This window comes from Takifugu flavidus, chromosome 5 (genome assembly GCF_003711565.1).
Source record: "Takifugu flavidus isolate HTHZ2018 chromosome 5, ASM371156v2, whole genome shotgun sequence".
Lineage (NCBI taxonomy): Eukaryota > Metazoa > Chordata > Actinopteri > Tetraodontiformes > Tetraodontidae > Takifugu > Takifugu flavidus.
The window spans coordinates 17,596,216-17,614,630 of record NC_079524.1 but is presented as its reverse complement, the minus strand read 5'-3'; the positions used below and the strand labels follow the sequence as shown (position 1 = coordinate 17,614,630).

Here is an 18,415-nt window from a genome sequence, read left to right as displayed (position 1 = left end):
TGATTTTTTTGAAGACGTTTCACCTCTCATCCAAGAGCCGTTCTAGGCAGATTTGATGATATGACGCTCATAGGCTATATAGCCTTTTCTTTTTGGGGGGAATGGATTGGAGGCTGCTCCAACATTGACGTTTGGACTGTGACAAAGCAAAATGGACAACCTCCACCAGAATAAGTGTTTCAAGAAAATAAGTTTGAGTTGTATTAACTTCAAAAGGCCATTTTCTTGCGGCTGCTCTCGCTTACGGCCATACCACCCTGAGAACGCCCGATCTCGTCCGATCTCGGAAGTTAAGCAGGGTCGGGCCTGGTTAGTACTTGGATGGGAGACCGCCTGGGAATACCAGGTGCTGTAAGCTTTTTGCACTCCTCCACTGGGTCAGCAGAGGCCGCCAGTGTTCCTGATAATTATCCAGCCAGATGTTATTCACTTCTTAAGTACTTCTAACATTGAGATTTAATGTTGCACTATTGTACATCGTTTTAGATTTAATATTTTATGAGTGTGTGTGTGTGTCGCAAGGATGATCGGCGGTGGAGGAGACAGAGGGAGACGGGAGCTTCTTTACTCCAAAAATTATTTTTATTTTCCAAAAATAAAGTGGTGTCAGAAGATGCCAGGTTGAATCCATACAATAACATACAGACCCTGCACACTTTTACACACCACAACTTTGACTCTTTCTCCAACAATTCTTTTTTCTCCGAAATAACAACCAACCAACTCAACATCCCACCCCGTCTGGGGTCTACTCCAGGGCTTCTATAGCTGTAGCCCTCCTACAGGTGAAACCAATTATCAAAATTATTACGCTAACTAATACATTTACAAACTCAAAATAACAATCGAACAGAAAATAAAAATATGCGTAAAACGCCCAAAACAAATTTCCACCATCAAAACCACCCAGTGCATAGTAAAATACATGTTCATCTTACTCTTCTAAAACACCCCCGCTAAAATAGATTGTGCCGTAGCACCTCGCGAAACCCCTCCATGTATACAATCATTGAACAGTCCATCGGTTTTCCCCGAACCAGGAAGTATGTCGTGCTGGTGAGCTATTGAAATATTGGTGCTTTTGATAAATGACAAACAAATAAACCTTGATGCTTTTAAACAGCCATAGTGTGAGTGTGATTCTTTGGGCAACGTTAAACAGACGGGAGGTGACACGGTGAGGCAATATGACGCGCGTTGTTTACTTGGGTGGAACTAATTGGAACATAAATGCCGGTTGGCCATGCCGTGCATGTCGGCTACATTGTATTCCAATAAGAAGCGATGGTAAAAAGTGGTGTGTGTGAAATGCTTCAACCGAGTAAACCAAGACAGAACGGAATGGAAATGAAATGCAAACGTGTCGGCGTAAGTGGCACGGCTCACTCCGTGTGTGTGTGTGTGTGTGCGTGCGTGCGTGTGTCTGTGTATGTGTGTTTGTGTTTGTGTTTAAATAAAATTGAATTTCCCACTTTGGTCCACACTATTGTCAACATTTCTGTCTTCGCAAAAGCCAACTCAAGGCGGCAGAGTCCTGAATTGAAAACAATATCTAAAGAACTCAAGTATCATACTAACAACACTAATATTCCATCTGTCTATCCCCAACTGAATTAACTCCCCACCTATCTCATCAGAATATTTGTAACAGAATAAGCAGATAACGGAGCATTTCCCTGTTCATATCTGCGACTTGCAATTGAGAATTTGTCAATAAAACTATGCTATGACACAAACTACAGTTTAATAGACTGCTGTGCTCCTAAAAAGAGCAGCATTTGTGGCTCATAAACCTCACAGACACTGCTTTGCTCTTTAAACATTTTTATGATGGTGAATTTTTCAATCAAATATCTTCCGTTTGATAATGCCCAAAGCGGGATTCGAACTCTCCCTCTGGGGTCTTCAGGAGGTTTCAATCAGGTTGTCTGTTACAACGATTCTCGACTGGCCCGCACCGGCCTGGATCGATCCCTGGCCATGGCACATTGCTTTTAACTTGATTTCATTTATCGGAGTTGAATCTTGTTTGATTTGTTTGAAGACGTTTCACCTCTCATCCAAGAGCCGTTGTAGGCAGATTTGATGATATGACGCTCATAGGCTATATAGCCTTTTCTTTTGGGGGGAATGGATTGGAGGCTGCTCCAACATTGACGTTTGGACTGTGACAAAGCAAAATGGACAACCTCCACCAGAATAAGTGTTTCAAGAAAATAAGTTTGAGTTGTATTAACTTCAAAAGGCATTTTCTTGCGGCAGCTCTCGCTTTCGGCCATACCACCCTGAGAACGCCCGATCTCGTCCGATCTCGGAAGCTAAGCAGGGTCGGGCCTGGTTAGTACTTGGATGGGAGACCGCCTGGGAATACCAGGTGCTGTAAGCTTTTTGCACTCCTCCACTGGGTCAGCAGAGGCCGCCAGTGTTCCTGATAATTATCCAGCCAGATGTTATTCACTTCTTAAGTACTTCTAACATTGAGATTTAATGTTGCACTATCGTACATCGTTTTAGATTTAATATTTTATGAGTGTGTGTGTGTGTGTGTGTGTGTCTGTGTCGCAAGGATGATCGGCGGTGGAGGAGACAGAGGGAGACGGGAGCTTCTTTACTCCAAAAATTTATTTTTATTTTCCAAAAATAAAGTGGTGTCAGAAGATGCCAGGTTGAATCCATACCGACCATGCACACTTTTACACACCACAACTTTGACTCTTTCTCCAACAATTCTTTTTTCTCCGAAATAACAACCAACCAACTAAACATCCCACCCCGTCTGGGGCTTACTCCAGGGCTTCTATAGCTGTAGCCCTCCTACAGGTGAAACCAATTATCAAAATTATTACGCTAACTAATACATTTACAAACTCAAAATAACAATCGAACAGAAAATATAAAATATGCGTAAAACGCCCAAAACAAATTTCCACCATCAAAACCACCCAGTGCATAGTAAAATACATGTTCATCTTACTCTTCTTAAACACCCCCGCTAAAATAGATTGTGCCGTAGCACCTCGCGAAACCCCTCCATGTATACAATCATTGAACTGTCCATCGGTTTCCCCGAACCAGGAAGTATGTCGTGCTGGTGAGCTATTGAAATATTGGTGCTTTTGATGAATGACAAACAAATAAACCTTGATGCTTTTAAACAGCCATAGTGTGAGTGTGATTCTTTGGGCAACGTTAAACAGACGGGAGGTGACACGGTGAGGCAATATGACGCGCGTTGTTTACTTGGGTGGAACTAATTGGAACATAAATGCCGGTTGGCCATGCCGTGCATGTCGGCTACAATGTATTCCAATAAGAAGCGATGGTAAAAAGTGGTGTGTGTGAAATGCTTCAACCGAGTAAACCAAGACAGAACGGAATGGAAATGAAATGCAAACGTGTCGGCGTAAGTGGCACGGCTCACTCCGTGTGTGTGCGTGCGTGCGTGTGTCTGTGTATGTGTGTTTGTGTTTAAATAAAATTGAATTTCCCACTTTGGTCCACACTATTGTCAACATTTCTGTCTTCGCAAAAGCCAACTCAAGGCGGCAGAGTCCGGAATTGAAAACAATATCTAAAGAACTCAAGTATCATACTAACAACACTAATATTCCATCTGTCTATCCCCAACTGAATTAACTCCCCACCTATCTCATCAGAATATTTGTAACAGAATAAGCAGATAACGTAGCATTTCCCTGTTCATATCTGCGACTTGCAATTTAGAATTTGTCAATAAAACTATGCTATGACACAAACTACAGTTTAATAGACTGCTGTGCTCCTAAAAAGAGCAGCATTTGTGGCTCATAAACCTCACAGACACTGCTTTGCTCTTTAAACATTTTTATGATGGTGAATTTTTCAATCAAATATCTTCCGTTTGATAATGCCCAAAGCGGGATTCGAACTCTCCCTCTGGGGTCTTCAGGAGGTTTCTATCAGGTTGTCTGTTACAGCGATTCTCGACTGGACAGCACCGGCCCGGGATCGATCCTTGGCCATGGCACATTGCTTTTAACTTGATTTCATTTATCGGAGTTGAATCTTGTTTGATTTTTTTGAAGACGTTTCACCTCTCATCCAAGAGCCGTTCTAGGCAGATTTGATGATATGACGCTCATAGGCTATATAGCCTTTTCTTTTTGGGGGGAATGGATTGGAGGCTGCTCCAACATTGACGTTTGGACTGTGACAAAGCAAAATGGACAACCTCCACCAGAATAAGTGTTTCAAGAAAATAAGTTTGAGTTGTATTAACTTCAAAAGGCCATTTTCTTGCGGCTGCTCTCGCTTACGGCCATACCACCCTGAGAACGCCCGATCTCGTCCGATCTCGGAAGCTAGGCAGGGTCGGGCCTGGTTAGTACTTGTACACTGGGTCAGCAGAGGCCGCCAGTTTTCCTGATAATTATCCAGCCAGATGTTATTCACTTCTTAAGTACTTCTAACATTGAGATTTAATGTTGCACTATTGTACATCGTTTTAGATTTAATATTTTGATTGAGTGTGTTGTGTGTGGTGTGTGTGTGTGTTTGTGTGTTTAATATTTAACTCCTGTACATAGTTTGGGATTTAATGTTGCACTGAGATTTAATGTTAACTATTCGGTTCGATTCCCGGCGTATTCCCTGGGAGGTCGTATCGGGCCTTACTGGCCTTGGGACACGTTGTTGTGACTTTGTCTTCGACTGGTCTGGGAACGCCTGGGGATCCCCCCGGATGAGCTGGAAGAAGTAGCTGGGGAGAGGGAACTCTGGGCCTCTCTCCTTAGGCTGCTGCCCCCGCGACCCTACCCCGGATAATTGGTGGAGGATGGATGGATGCCAAAATCACTTCAGCATCCAGGTCTGGGAACAGCAACTCAAAACAGATCAAACTTTATGGCTGTAGGAGCTCCGCCAAGCCTCTGAAACTGAATTGAATGTATATTTAAATAACTTTAAAACATTTTAAATACTACATCTGCTTCCACCTACTATTAACACACTGTTTATTCTTTTCTGTTAAATGGGGAACTTTCAAAAAGGTGTTTATCCACAGTTATAAGATAAACTTTAATGGGAAGGTGAATGTTGTCTTATCATATTAAAATATTTAACAAAGTTCATCCATGATTAAACTTATATCTTCAAGGATTATCCACATTAATCCGGATAGATAATAGAAAATATATTAACATCACAATGATTTTTATAATCGAAAAACTAAAGTAAATCAGGCCCTTCCTCTTATTATGGGGTTACTGGAAATGTCTCTTTATTGTATAGGGACAGAGAAAACTTCATTTTGTGGGTGTGTAATTTACCTATTGTATTGATTTGTCCTTAAAGTCTAATGGTGGCCAGCAAGGCTGCTGGGCTCGTTCAGCCCCAGAGGTTTCACACACTGGGCCCCTGGGCCCGGAACCCTTGGGCTCCCCCCTGGGCCCTGGACTTATCTCCATACACTGTATAAATGACTGATGCAAATGCACATCTGTCTGTCCCAGGGAGACGGACCCCTCAGCTGTGGAGCTCCTTCAGGTTTCTTCTTTTCCTTAAAAGGGGGTCAGGCATCAAATTCAAAAAGAGTGAATAATTATCATTTTAAACATTAAACATCTTGAATTTAAAGCTTCAAAAGCAAAGTGTTTGTCTATGTTCTCTTTCTTATTGGAACTACTCCTTGTAGAAATGATTTGGAAAAAGAAAGACTTTTAAATGACTTTAAACTGACTTTGAGGAGCCTCACAAACATGAAACGGATCAGAACTGGGAGGTCTGGGCTTTGGTGTCTGCTTATATGAAAATCAAATGAAATAAAAATGCAGCCAAACTAAAGTTCAGTGATGAGCTGTTTTATTGATGAGTAACACTGACAAGCTGTAGGTTTGCTGCCTCATCTGTGGTCGGGATGCAGATGTGGACCTCATGGTCATCATCATTCCAGCTGTGAACGGACGCCACGGTAGAGGAGCTCAGATGGAAGGATGAGGACAGACGACACATTAATGGTTTTTATTCTTGGTTTGTGACTGTCCCAGTGAGACCAGTCCACTGTTTGGAAGTAGTTAAATCCAACCTCTACTCTGAGCTTCAGGCAGCAAACACGACAGTGGAAAACGGCTGTGCAAATATATTTTGGAGGACAAAGTTCAGCTGCTCTCTGGCGTTTGTGTAATGCAGCCTGGCTTTACCTGGACAATCAATGATGTTCAGCAGCGGCCTCAGCAATGATGAAGGCCCCTGATTACATAACAGGTTGTCCTTCCCTTTTGTGAGGAACTTTCCTTCCTCCTCAGTCTCCTTCCTTCTGAAGAGTGAGCGCAGGCTTCACCTTCATGGTAAATGGTACTGGACTGGAGACGCTGGACACAGATGCAGGATGGGGAGGAGATCCATGCAGGTCAGTCAGGACACATGGGAGCAGTGGAGACCCCCAGAGGAAGAGGACTCTCTGTCTCCCAGGGTCCAGAAACATGTCTTCTACGCTTGAATGTACACCTATAGCAGCACTTTAATATGCACCATTTAAAGATGAACCTAGACCCTTTGGGAAGGTTTTTCCAGCTTCCATCATGTTGTAGGTGCTGTTGGAGCACTAATAAACTAATGATTACACAGAAGCAGCACATCAGAGATAAAGAACAAACAAAAGCAAAGTCCAGCACCTTGTAGGGGAGGATATTTTGTAAAAGCCTCGGCTGCCGTTGCACCGTCGGGGCTTTGGGGGCCAAACAGCGAAGCAGGAGAAGGTGAGTGCACAGCATCACGACAGTCGTCATGACGAGGGGGTTATGCTCAGTTCCCTCACCGCTGTGGTTGGTGTGTGTTGAGGCACAAGTGGTTGCAGAGCAGCAGAACAAACACTAACCAAGATGCTCTTTGCCTTCTGCTTCTGTCTTTGTTCACTAAGATGAACGCAACCCGGTGTGTCTGGATTTTGTCCATAATCATCTGCGTGGCCAGAGGCCATGTGGGGAACGACATTGGTCAAAACCAGAAGGAGCAGGACACCTCAGCTGACAACAGCACTGAGAGCCTTTCACTGGTCACTGCAGCCAACAGAGAGTTTGCCTTCAGGCTGTACAGGAGCTTAGCTGCTAACCCTGACTCACAAGGCAAGAACATCTTCTTCTCCCCAGTCAGTGTGTCTGTCGCCTTGGCCGCTTTGGCGGTCGGAGCGCGTGGAGAAACCCACCGACAGCTTTTCAGAGGTTTGGCTTTCAACAGCACCTGGCTGAGCCAGACGGATGTAGACCAGGCCTTTCAGAGCCTCTTTGAAAAGACGAAGAAGGCGTCCAATGAAGTCACCAGTGAAGGGACGGCTGTATTTATGGACAACCTCTTCAAACCACAGCCTGAGTTCCTGGACACCTTGAAAAAGTCCTACTTTGCAGATGGATTCAATGTTGATTTCACCAAAAGCAGCGAGAGCGCCAACACCATCAACAAGTATGTGGAGGAGAAGACCAGTGGGAAGATTGACAAACTGGTAGAAAGTCTAGATCCCACAACAGTCATGTATCTAATCAGCTATATCTATTTTAAAGGTAAACACCTGGATGTGGTGCGATTTAGGCGTGTTTCTTATTCATTTGAAAGTTTTAACTGTCAACCACAAACTGTGATTCCATGACTTGTAAAACAGGAAAATGGGAAACTCCGTTTGATCCAGATCTGACCAAGGAGGACTTATTCATGGTGGATGAAAAGACCAAGGTTTGAAGTCCACAGTCTTCGGCAAAACCTTCAACCGAATCTCATTTACAAACATGAAACTTTGAATTTTCAGGTTCCAGTTCAGATGATGAATATTGAGAAGAGATTTGAAACCTATCGTGACCAGATGTTTAACACATCGGTCCTTCACCTCCCATTTAACAGCTCTCACTCCATGTTGCTGCTGTTGCCGGACGACATGGCAAAACTGGAGAATGCAATTTCTGCCGCTCATGTTACCAAATGGCTGAAATGGATGAAATACAGGTGTGGAAAACGGAGACTCAACGGCTAACTTCTTGGTTATTGATGTGGCGGTTGGCTCCTGTCCGTCACCTCATGGTTGTGTCTGTCCCATATCTGTTCCCCAGGAAATACAGTGTTTATATTCCCAAATTCTCCATCAAAACGTCATACTCACTGAAGACTGTGTTGACTGAAATGGGGATGGTAGACATGTTTGGTGACAGAGCAGACTTGAGTGGTATTGCAGAGGGGCAACAACTGGCAGTCTCAGAGGTAAAGATGGAAAACAGGAACAGCATCAACAATGAGCACAGATTTCTTTCTGACAATTGATTATGTCTGGTATTTCTTGTAGGTTGTCCATCAAGCTACCCTGGATGTTGATGAGGCTGGAGCCACTGCCGCAGCTGCTACAGGCATCGCAATAACACTTTACTCTTATAATTATGTTCCAGTCCTGAAGTTCAATCGTCCCTTCATGGTTATCATCACTGACCACAGCTCAGATAATATCCTCTTCATGGGCAAGATTACCAACCCAAACATCTGATGCACTAAATGCCTGTTTTGCACAATAAGAATTGCATCACATATAAAGAGCCTTACAAAAGAAACATTTGCCTTGTAGAGTCTCACTTTATTCCTCCTTAGAATGTTTCTGAATCAGCTCTAAAAATAAAATAGGTGCTGAAGAGCACAATTTTAATCTGGTTTGATACAACAAACACTGGATGATCTCAGCTGAAGATCCTGGAGCTGGCATATGTATTTACCCACGTATAATGCTGCCTGCTAAAGTATAACCACACAGAGAGGCCTGCATACACGTGCAACGCTATTGTGGAACGACGGGGGCGCACAGTCCAGGAAGGCCAGATGAATGTGACGTAATCATCTGTGTGGTTGAGAACGCCTTCAGTTCTCTTGTTAGAATCTTGACCCAGGTGTCGTCCACATATCTGAACCAGTGGCTTGGGCCGGTTCCTGTGAAGGATGTCGGGCTCGGGTTTCAACCTTCTCCCAGTATACTGTAGACTGGCAACTATGGGAGATACTGGTGAGCCCGTTGCACCACCATGGTTCTGCCTGTAGAGGCCTTCTCTGTACTGGAGGTAGTGGGTGTTCCAACACAGGTTCCAGTATGGTGCAGATTTGGGCCGGTGTTAAGTGTTCTGTCTGGAAGGTTCTGTCTGGTGGTTGTGGTCTCTGTTGTCTCGGTGGTGCACGTGACGCGTCCAGTGGCTTTGATGTAAAGCACAGCAGCCTTTTGGGTTGTAAGCTTTGATTCAAAGAAAAAAAGTCTTTCTCCTAAAGTGTTGCTGCTACACCTACAGACATTAATCGTTAAAGGTTAAGCTGAAACCTTCACTCCACCAAGACAACTCATCTCTCTCCAACTGCAGATTTTTTTTCCAGAATCAGATCTGCCGCCTCATTCTTTGACCCTCCCACCGAGTATCACCCTCTAAAAGAGACAAGCTTCGTACTGACGTGCACGCTCGTTAAAGGTCCAAAGGTCAGTAACTGGGAGATGATGGTTGGGATCAAGTTGAGCTCTGCTGGCAGCTCTACCAGAGTCTAAATGTTTTCAATATGAATCCAATTCTGCTAATGTGGTGGCGCTTCTTCGTGTCAGTGCAGACTCGTGCGCGGGGCTCGTGCACATGAGGGTTAGGCTGGTTTGATGCAAGTCACAGTGAAGCGGGTGGGGGCGGGGCTTGTGTAGCATGTGCCGGCCCCTCTCAAACTGTAGCCTAACTGGGCCTTGCTCACGCCCTGATGATTGGCGGGGGCTTGAGCCCCTCACCTGTGCTAGTCTGGGCTGGGGAGGGGGCGAGGCAGAACTTTCCTCTTTCTCCATGAGGCTGGAGCAGCGAACGGATCTGTTGATGACTGTTTGAGTGTGTGTGGTCATGGCAGTGGCTTTTTGTTGTTTCTGCTTCAGGCTGCAGAAGATGGGGTGCTGCTGTAGTAAGACTGAGGAGTGGAGAGACAGCGACAGCGACAGCGAAAGCATCAGCGGCATCGACAGTGACATCAGCAGTCTGTCAGACATCCTGCACTACAGTGGATGGAGCACGAAGACGGTGGAGCACAGGCAGCACACCACCGCAGGAACCCAGCATGCATGGTTGGATGCAGAGCTTAAAGGAGACAGCAGATGTAAGGAGGAACCTGAGGTTCTTAGGAACCCAACACGTGGTGTCGGGCCCACCCTTGATTCAGATCCCTGTGTGGCGCTGCCCAGACTGAGCACAGGCGGAGAGGAAAACACTCCAGTTGGGTCAAAGCCGTCCAAACCGGTCCAGTCAACTCTTGTTGGGCCGCTGTCCGTTGCCTTCATGGTGACTGAGGCATCAGGTGACCATCAGAGGCCGAAGGTAGATCCAAAACCCCAACGCGATGAAAAGGGCGGCGAGGAGTTACATGTGTTAACGACGGCTCCGCCTCAGGCCTTCAAAACAACGACCCGCAGCGTCGGCTGCATGTGCGACATTGATGCTGATGAACTGAGCAAGAGCAGAGCCAGTGTGCAACAGCAGGAGCAACAGATGAGTCCATCAACCGTGCTGCAAACCAGGTTATTAACACCTCCTCCTGGACCAGACCCTGGTTCATTCCAAACACCTCCTCCTGGACCAGACCCTGGTTCATTCCTAACACCTCCTCCTGGACCAGACCCTGGTTCATCCCAAACACCTCCTCCTGGACCAGACAGTGGTTCATCCCGAACACCTCCTCCTGGACCAGACCCTGGTTCATTATAAACACCTCCTCCTGGACCAGACCCTGGTTCATCCCAAACACCTCCTCCTGGACCAGACCCTGGTTCATCCCGAACACCTCCTCCTGGACCAGACCCTGGTTTATTCCACACACCTCCTCCTGGACCAGACTCTGGTTTATTCCACACACCTCCTCATGGACCAGACGCTCCACCAAACGTCTCCCAGCATCTCCACGTCCCACCACAGTCACTGTGCACTGTTAGTAACAATGCGTGGACGTCTCCTGCTTCTGTGGCTGACAGTTGATCATCTCTGGCCAATCTATGATGTTCAGAGTTCTCTTTTCCTGGTCATTTAAATAGATAAATCTAAGTGTACATGCACCATATGTCCAGCAGGTGGGAGTGTTGGTTTTATAAAGTAGTTCCAGATTTCCTACCGTGCAGGATACTGCAAACAGAAATGATCTGAATTGTCTTCCAAAGATCACAGCTTATATGGGTAGAGATTTCCCTCTCCTCATCCCTCTCTGTGTCTTACTCACCATCATTGTTCGCCTCTGAAACAAGCCTCCAAAATCAATTTGTCACTTTCCTTTATTCTTTCTTTATTTACACATCACCATTTTACAGGAATATTATTACAATTATTGTGTTAAAGCCATATTTCAATGTACAGCTTTGCATGAAAATATACAAAAATAAAGTTGGATCTGTTGTATATCTGCCTCCTTTTGTCTCGCTGTTAGGAAACGGTGCCTGATTTCCTGTTGCGCTTTGCTCGACTTGTGGCTGAAAAGCGGATAAACTCAAAGTGTTTGCTCTGGTCCATGTTGGGGAAGGGAGGGGGGCCTGCGTGGAGCCTCTTGATGAAGTGGACCTCTCTTTGGTTCTGCCTTGTCCTGGAGGCTTTGATGGGCCTCCCTTTCCGACTGAAGGCAACGTACCAGCCTTCATACTTGGCATTCTGCAGAGCTGTGTAATTGTTTTCCAGCACTATCTCTGAGAAGATGCACTCCCTGCTCCGACCGTTGGGCTGGAACACAGAAAGGTTCTCCATTAATCCATTAACTGTCCCATCTGGACATTACAGACGGGAGACAGCTAAAGACGTGTTTCTGAGCTACAGTAACTAGTGGAGCAGGTAACTGGGCCCCTTTTGAGAACCCCCAAATGTCCCCGTAGCAGCTGTAACGGTACGTTAGTAGTGACGGTACCACCAGCTCAGCTAAAAGGAGGCTACAGGTTCAAACACAGACATGTTTTGGTTCTGAATTTTGATAGTTGATCCCACTCCAAACACTGGCTGCCAGTGAGGATGGATGCAGGTTCCAGGGATCCACAACGGATGACGGGAGTGTTTGCCCTAATGGGAAGTCCCATCAACCAGTGGGGTTAATGACCCAGAGGCCGACTCAAGCAGCTTTCTGGTCACCTCTGTAGAAGGTTTCCGCTGCACAAATGTGGTGCAGCAGACCAGGATGGTTTTTCAGAGAAGAAGAATAAAAAAAACATCCTGTACGGGGTCAAAGGTCATACCTCTGATGTTGTCACTGACATGAAACAGGTGAACACCATCCCTCCTGAAACGTTCAGGTGAGGGGGATGATGACAAATGTGCTTATCATCAGTGTTTTCTCCAGCAAATGTGTGTGTGTGTGTGTGTGTGTGTGTGTGTGTGTGTGTGTGTGTGTGTGTGTGTAACTCATATATGACCAGAGCTGCTAAAGCTTAATCTGACCTTCACCTGCAGCCAGGAGCTGCCTGAATCTTGCTCTGGAGGAACTCAACTAAACTCTCCGCTCTTCCTGCCCCCCATCCAAGAACCCCGGTGTGCCATACCTTTCCGACCAGCTTGCCCCTCCGGTTCATGCAGAGATAGTGTCCACTCTCCGCCCCTCTAATTCGGACCCGGCTGCCGAAGCTGTCCGTCTCCACAAGCAGACGAGCTGCCAGAGAAAAGAGGAGGCTGACTGGAACGTCGTTGACCCACAAACGCGCTGCTGCGGCTGGGAGTTCAATTCCCATTTGCTGAGTTTCAATATTTAAAAAGTTTCCCTGCAGCATGGAAGGACTGTTGCAGGACAGACGGGTGAATATACATGATGGGATGAGTTTGTCCTGCACTGATGGCGACAGCGGGTGCTAATACAACTTTGTGTATTCAGGCTGCGGGGACAAAGCACTCGTCTAATCAGCAGCTAATTTGCCAGACGATGGCTTTATGGACCCGGGAGAGGCTGAATTAACACAGCAGTGACAACAGGGAGGGTGGGAGGTGGACGTGGGGCCCCAGCTGAGGTGGGCTTTGCGGCTCTGCTGTCAGGGGCCAAGAAACTGTGTTCTGCTGCAGACGTCCATTCACAGCAGCTAGAAGATCTCTAGATCTTCACCACTAGGAGACCAAATGAAGATCTCTTCATGTAATGACTCAGATAAAGTGCAACGTCTCAAATGAGCTCTGACTCTTGGTGATTGTAAATAAGTAAATAATGAAGAACCACAAAGTGTTGTGGGGTTTGGACGGTGCCAGTTCTCACCGTAAATGTTGCCATCCTCAGCTGTGGCAGTGACCCGCTTCCCCTGGATCTGGACGTGTTTCCCACTGGTGCGGCTGTAGAGCTGGTAGACCCGGACCTGTCTGCGGCTCAGCTGGTCCGACACTTCGCCCTGCGTCCTCACATACTGCTTAAAATTAGGAGACGGGTGATTCTCCCCCTTTTTATGCAAAAGGGAAAAATAAAATACATAATTGCGCTTCTAGTCTGGGACAGAAAACTGCGGCTAACAGTCGCTCACCATCCCAACAGGTTTCACCCGCACCCTCTTACCTGCGCGTGGCACCACAGCACGAAAAAATGGATGGATCTGCAAAACAACGGAATTGGGTTAGAAAGAGCCACCAGGAACTTCTGGAGCGGAGCACGTCTTCGGCGTGTGCGCGGCTCACATGTACACGCAGCGCTGGTTTATTCCCTGCATGATCTCAGGACGCGCTGACCCGATCCAAAGCTCCCACGGTGTCGCAGAAAGGCGCTGCCGACCTGCCCATCCACGCCGGGGGAAGGTTCTGACCGAGGAACCTCCGGCTGCGATCAGAGACCGGGGCCGGAAGATGGAGAGCTGGGGAGCTCCGAGCCGACAAAGACGCCAACGTCCATCATGCACGAACATCTGCACACATTTCTTTATTTACATGACTGGTTGTGGTCGGTGTAGATCTTCTTGGGTCACTTTCAGGTCTGGAAGAGCCCCCGGTCCCAGTGGGGTCAGCGTGCTGGCTGGATGTCCTCAGGTCCCTCCCTGAAGTCCGCCTGGGGTGGGTGGGCGCGTTCACAGGACACTAATGACCGCCTTTGATACCGTCAAAAAGACATCACGCACGCACGCGCGTGCACACAGATTCACATTCTGGCAACTGAAATGTTGCTAAATGTTCCAGTGGAGCAGCAGATGGACATCCATGTCCTCAAGCGTCCCCGGACACTGGCTTTCAGACAGACAGACAGACAGACAGACAGACAGACAGACAGACAGACAGACAGACAGACATTATTTGAAGGAGGGAAGGATGAAGAGGGTTGACAGGGATCATACGGGGAAAAGCCCAGACGTGCACCACACGTGCACCAGAGCACCTCTGTTGGTCCAGATGATTCAGCCGTCCTCTGAGGTCCGACCCAGCACATGTGACTGGAGAACAGGCCCTCTGAGGTGGTCCTGGTGGGCTGAACGGTGTCGGCCTCCGTGGTTGAACGGGATCAAAACCAAAACCTGCTAAAGTGAGTTGGACCCTGGTTCTACTGCAGATGATTGACCTTCTGCTGGAGGAGTGGCACCTCCACCGAGGTGTTGGAGACCCCCCATCTCACCAACACGCGGAGTGATGATGTCATACACTGTACATCCCATCATAAACATCGTTGAGTGTTCCTAGCATACATGTTATGATTCTTTGCTGTTGTGCTCAGAATATTTGGGGCAGATCTGAGTCTCCTGAACCCAGTTTCCCAGCTCAGATCTTCCTCAGGCCCAGTGCAGCTCCAGTAACAAAAGAGGAACTGGGGGTCTCCCAACAGCTCTGACCACATCGTAAAATCTCAAGGCCATAAAGAGCAACTGGCCAGTCTTTCTGACCCCTCAGAAATAGAAGGAAGCTTTCAGAAAGTGGGTGGTCCTGTTGAAGGAAGAACAAGGGATGGAAAACAAGCACCAAACACTTTGTTTCAACAGTCGGCGACTTCTTCAGAACCAGTCAGGACCGTGAGTGTGCTGCATGTGTGCAGCGCTGGTCCAGAGCTGGAGCTGTTCTACTGCAGGGACTCCACGACCCTCGATGGAGGGACGAGCCACCATTTGTAGGCCCATTTGAGCTGCTGGGCCAATTTGACACAGCTGACAGAGGCAATAAATTTGAACTAGTCCCCATCCATAATGAGGGCTCACACACACACACACACCACACACACACACACACACACACACACACACACACACACACACACACACACACACACACACACACTATTCAAACTTTAGGTTTGAATAGAAATAAATCCCTGATGATGATGATGCTGTTACTGATGATGTTGGTGATGATGATGATGATGGTGGTGATGATGATGATGGTGGTGATGATGATGCATGTCTCTGATGTAATCCTGTACATAGTTACAGTTGTGATAACAGATGACCGAGCGAGCAGACTGTGAAAATCCCCTCTGAGTCTCTGAGTATTGAAACGTCTGACAGGTGAAACCAGATCCTGAGATTAACATTCACACTGTTGGCTCTATCTATCTATCTATCTATCTATCTATCTATCTATCTATCTATCTATCTATCTGTCTATCTGTCTATCTGTCTATCTATCTATCTGTCTATCTGTCTATCTGTCTATCTGTCTGTCTGTCTGTCTGTCTGTCTGTCTGTCTGTCTGTCTGTCTGTCTGTCTATCTGTCTATCTGTCTATCTGTCTATCTGTCTATCTATCTATCTATCTATCTATCTATCTATCTATCTGTCTGTCTGTCTGTCTGTCTGTCTGTCTGTCTGTCTGTCTGTCTGTCTGAGTGTATGACAACATATGTGACATTATCGTAACACGTGTGACATTATAGTAACATGTGGGACATTATAGTAACACGTGTGACATTATAGTAACATGTGGGACATATAGTAACACGTGGGACATTATAGTAACATGTGGGACATATAGTAACACGTGTGACATTATAGTAACATGTGGGACATTATAGTAACATGTGGGACATTATAGTAACACATGTGACATTATAGTAACATGTGGGACATTATAGTAACATGGGGGACATTATAGTAACATGTGTGACATTATAGTAACATATGTGACATTATAGTAACACGTGTGACATTATAGTAACATGTGGGACATTATAGTAATATGTGGGACATTATAGTAACACGTGTGACATTATAGTAACATGTGTGACATTATAGTAACATGTGGGACATCATAGTAACATGTGGGACATTATAGTAACACGTGGGACATTATAGTAACATGTGGGACATTATAGTAACATGTGTGACATTATAGTAACATGTGGGACATCATAGTAACATGTGTGACATTATAGTAACACATGTGACATCATAGTAACACGTGTGACATCATAGTAACACGTGTGACAGTATCGTGTCATGGATGACACAAACTCTGTCCAGCGTATTTCCAGTTTTGTCCCATGTCCCCCACCACTCTTTCACCTGTCTTATTGGCTCCGCCCCTCCTTGTGGATTTAACCTTGTTTAACCAACAATCCTCAATCCAGCCAGACAATACTCCTGAGAAACCCCTGGGGGGGATGGTGGGGGCAATTAAACAATTTGACCTCTGAACACCACACTGGAGAAACTGCCCATTTATTATAAATTAGTTATGGATGGAAAAACATGTGGCGTCCTGCTCCCAGTGGACACATCAAGCCATTATAGCAGACTGGTGTGGGATTTCAAGGACTCATTGAGGGCCATTCTAAAGATTTATTCTGTCATCAGTTGGCAGGACGGCAGACATATAGCTGCTGAAGTCACCAGGCCTTGCAGTCCAAACACGTCTCGTGCCCTGGACACATTCTTCAGTGGCACGAGCAGGGAACCAAATTACAAAGAAAGGTTTATCCTGATGTATTTAAGGTGAGCACCACCGATAGGGATGGAAAATCAGTTCACTTAAGCATCCAAACGCTTGATGTTTTACACGTTTAGGAGCTTTTCTGTATGTATCTGGACATCATGTGTAGGTTGGACATCATGTTTTGGCTGGACATCACGTGTAGGTTGGACATCATGTTTTGGCTGGACATCACGTGTAGGTTGGACATCACGTGAAGGTTGGACATCACGTGAAGGTTGGACATCACGTGAAGGTTGGACATCACGTGTAGGTTGGACATCATGTTTTGGCTGGACATCACGTGTAGGTTGGACATCATGTTTTGGTTGGACATCGCGTGAAGGTTGGACATCATGTTTTGGCTGGACATCACGTGTAGGTTGGACATCACGTGAAGGTTGGACATCACGTGAAGGTTGGACATCACATGTAGGTTGGACATCATGTTTTGGCTGGACATCACGTGTAGGTTGGACATCACGTTTTGGTTGGACATCGCGTGAAGGTTGGACATCATGTTTTGGCTGGACATCACGTGTAGGTTGGACATCACGTTTTGGTTGGACATCACGTGAAGGTTGGATATCACGTGAAGGTTGGACATCACAATCTACAAAGCAGAGCAAAGATGTCGTCTGACATTTGGAACTCGCTTTTCAAGGTCAGTTTGGACTTTAAGGTCTTCACCATGAGACAGCAACATAATGTGTCCTGTATATATTCAGGACAGCGAGTTAACCAGGTCAGGCTGTAGCGTTTGCTGTGAGCGGGTCTGTGTCATGGAGGTGAACTGTTGAAGGCACCCTGTCTCACATTTGTCCCTCCCTGAGCGCCCCCCCCCCCTCGGGCCCCAGTCCCAGCTGGTGTGCTGCGGTGGACGTTCTTGATGTGGGCCTGCAGCAGCTGTCCCTCCCATTCACCCCGTCCTGCTCTCTGCTGTGGAGTTCACACCTGATCAACAGCCACTGCACTTCACGCTGGAATTTTCCATTTTCTATTTTCTGTCACTCTCCTCACCAGCCCATCCCCCACGTCCCCCACGCTCCCCCGTCCCTCCCTCTGACACCAACAGCAAGACAAGTGGGGCCCTAAAACCTGTGGCTGGCTGGCGACGGGGACATCCACACCCGGCCGGCGACACAACAAACACGCCTGCTAGCTCAGGCTAGCTCCCGCTAGCTCCCGCTACTCCCAGAACCTCTAATGTTGACTAAAGTCCCACCACCAGCTCGTGAGACGTCCCTATGGGCCGAGTAGCAACAGGTACCCCTTCAACAGGTTTGGATACCGAACAGAACCGTTCCTTCCCTGGAGAAGATCAAGATCAAGAGAGACTTGTGGCAGAGATCTGACTGCAGCCAGATGGCCCAAGTGCTCCGGGGGATGGATCAGAGCTGGGCTGCCTCTGATAAGAGCGTTTGATCGTGTTTGGTTTAGCGGCGGGTAAATTGTGGTGGCAGCCAAAGATGCTTGCATTAATGCCATTAGCCCGCGTCAGCATTCAGTTTGCTCAGAGGAGCGTGAGCTTAGTGGGGGGTAAGAGAGTCATCCCACAACCTTGGAGACAGCACATCACACTCTGA

At 46.7% G+C, this 18,415-nt stretch overlaps 2 protein-coding genes and 2 non-coding genes across 6 annotated transcripts; 3 read left to right on the top strand and 1 right to left on the bottom strand.

The window, feature by feature from the left end:
• The first annotated feature begins 239 nt into the window (after positions 1-239).
• On the top strand, positions 240-358 carry LOC130526586 (5S ribosomal RNA). The gene has a single exon (XR_008950797.1). It is a non-coding gene; the product is annotated as a 5S ribosomal RNA (ribosomal RNA).
• A 1,909-nt stretch (positions 359-2,267) lies between these two features.
• On the top strand, positions 2,268-2,386 carry LOC130526604 (5S ribosomal RNA). Its single transcript, XR_008950815.1, has one exon. It is a non-coding gene; the product is annotated as a 5S ribosomal RNA (ribosomal RNA).
• Positions 2,387-6,609: 4,223 nt separating this feature from the next.
• Positions 6,610-8,561, top strand: LOC130525221 (serine protease inhibitor 2.1-like). Of its 2 annotated transcripts, XM_057031730.1 has the most exons (6): positions 6,610-6,734; positions 6,896-7,532; positions 7,631-7,701; positions 7,775-7,968; positions 8,073-8,220; positions 8,303-8,561. In XM_057031730.1, exons 2-6 carry the CDS (start codon positions 6,896-6,898, stop codon positions 8,495-8,497), a joined length of 1,245 nt encoding a protein of 414 aa, XP_056887710.1. In that variant the 5' UTR covers positions 6,610-6,734; the 3' UTR covers positions 8,498-8,561. The 2 variants fall into 2 exon arrangements, with proteins under 2 accessions (XP_056887710.1, XP_056887709.1); XM_057031729.1 differs by lacking the exon at positions 6,610-6,734 and having other exon boundaries at positions 6,800-7,532.
• A 2,693-nt stretch (positions 8,562-11,254) lies between these two features.
• On the bottom strand, positions 11,255-14,895 carry fgf17 (fibroblast growth factor 17). Of its 2 annotated transcripts, none has more exons than XM_057031745.1 (5): positions 13,626-14,895; positions 13,507-13,543; positions 13,216-13,360; positions 12,518-12,624; positions 11,255-11,711 (listed from the first exon to the last, which is right to left on the bottom strand). In XM_057031745.1, the coding sequence occupies exons 1-5, from the start codon at positions 13,847-13,849 to the stop codon at positions 11,421-11,423; spliced, it is 804 nt and encodes a 267-aa protein (XP_056887725.1). In that variant the 5' UTR covers positions 13,850-14,895; the 3' UTR covers positions 11,255-11,420. The 2 variants fall into 2 exon arrangements, with proteins under 2 accessions (XP_056887725.1, XP_056887724.1); XM_057031744.1 differs by having other exon boundaries at positions 13,216-13,393; positions 13,626-14,893.
• Between the last annotated feature and the right edge of the window lie 3,520 nt (positions 14,896-18,415).

What these genes read in the sequence shown, in the direction of transcription:
- fgf17 (XM_057031744.1), bottom strand. Translation starts at nt 13,849, where the DNA reads ATGTTCGTGCATGATGGACGTTGGCGTCTTTGTCGGCTCGGAGCTCCC. An exon ending in TGAGGATGGCAACATTTACG is followed by an intron (nt 12,625 to 13,215) that starts GTGAGAACTGGC and finishes TTTCTCTGGCAG; the next exon opens with CTCGTCTGCTTGTGGAGACG. An exon ending in GGGGCAAGCTGGTCGGAAAG is followed by an intron (nt 11,712 to 12,517) that starts GTATGGCACACC and finishes TCTGTGTTCCAG; the next exon opens with CCCAACGGTCGGAGCAGGGA.
- LOC130525221 (XM_057031730.1), top strand. Translation starts at nt 6,896, where the DNA reads ATGAACGCAACCCGGTGTGTCTGGATTTTGTCCATAATCATCTGCGTG. An exon ending in CTGAAATGGATGAAATACAG is followed by an intron (nt 7,969 to 8,072) that starts GTGTGGAAAACG and finishes TCTGTTCCCCAG; the next exon opens with GAAATACAGTGTTTATATTC. An exon ending in AACAACTGGCAGTCTCAGAG is followed by an intron (nt 8,221 to 8,302) that starts GTAAAGATGGAA and finishes TATTTCTTGTAG; the next exon opens with GTTGTCCATCAAGCTACCCT.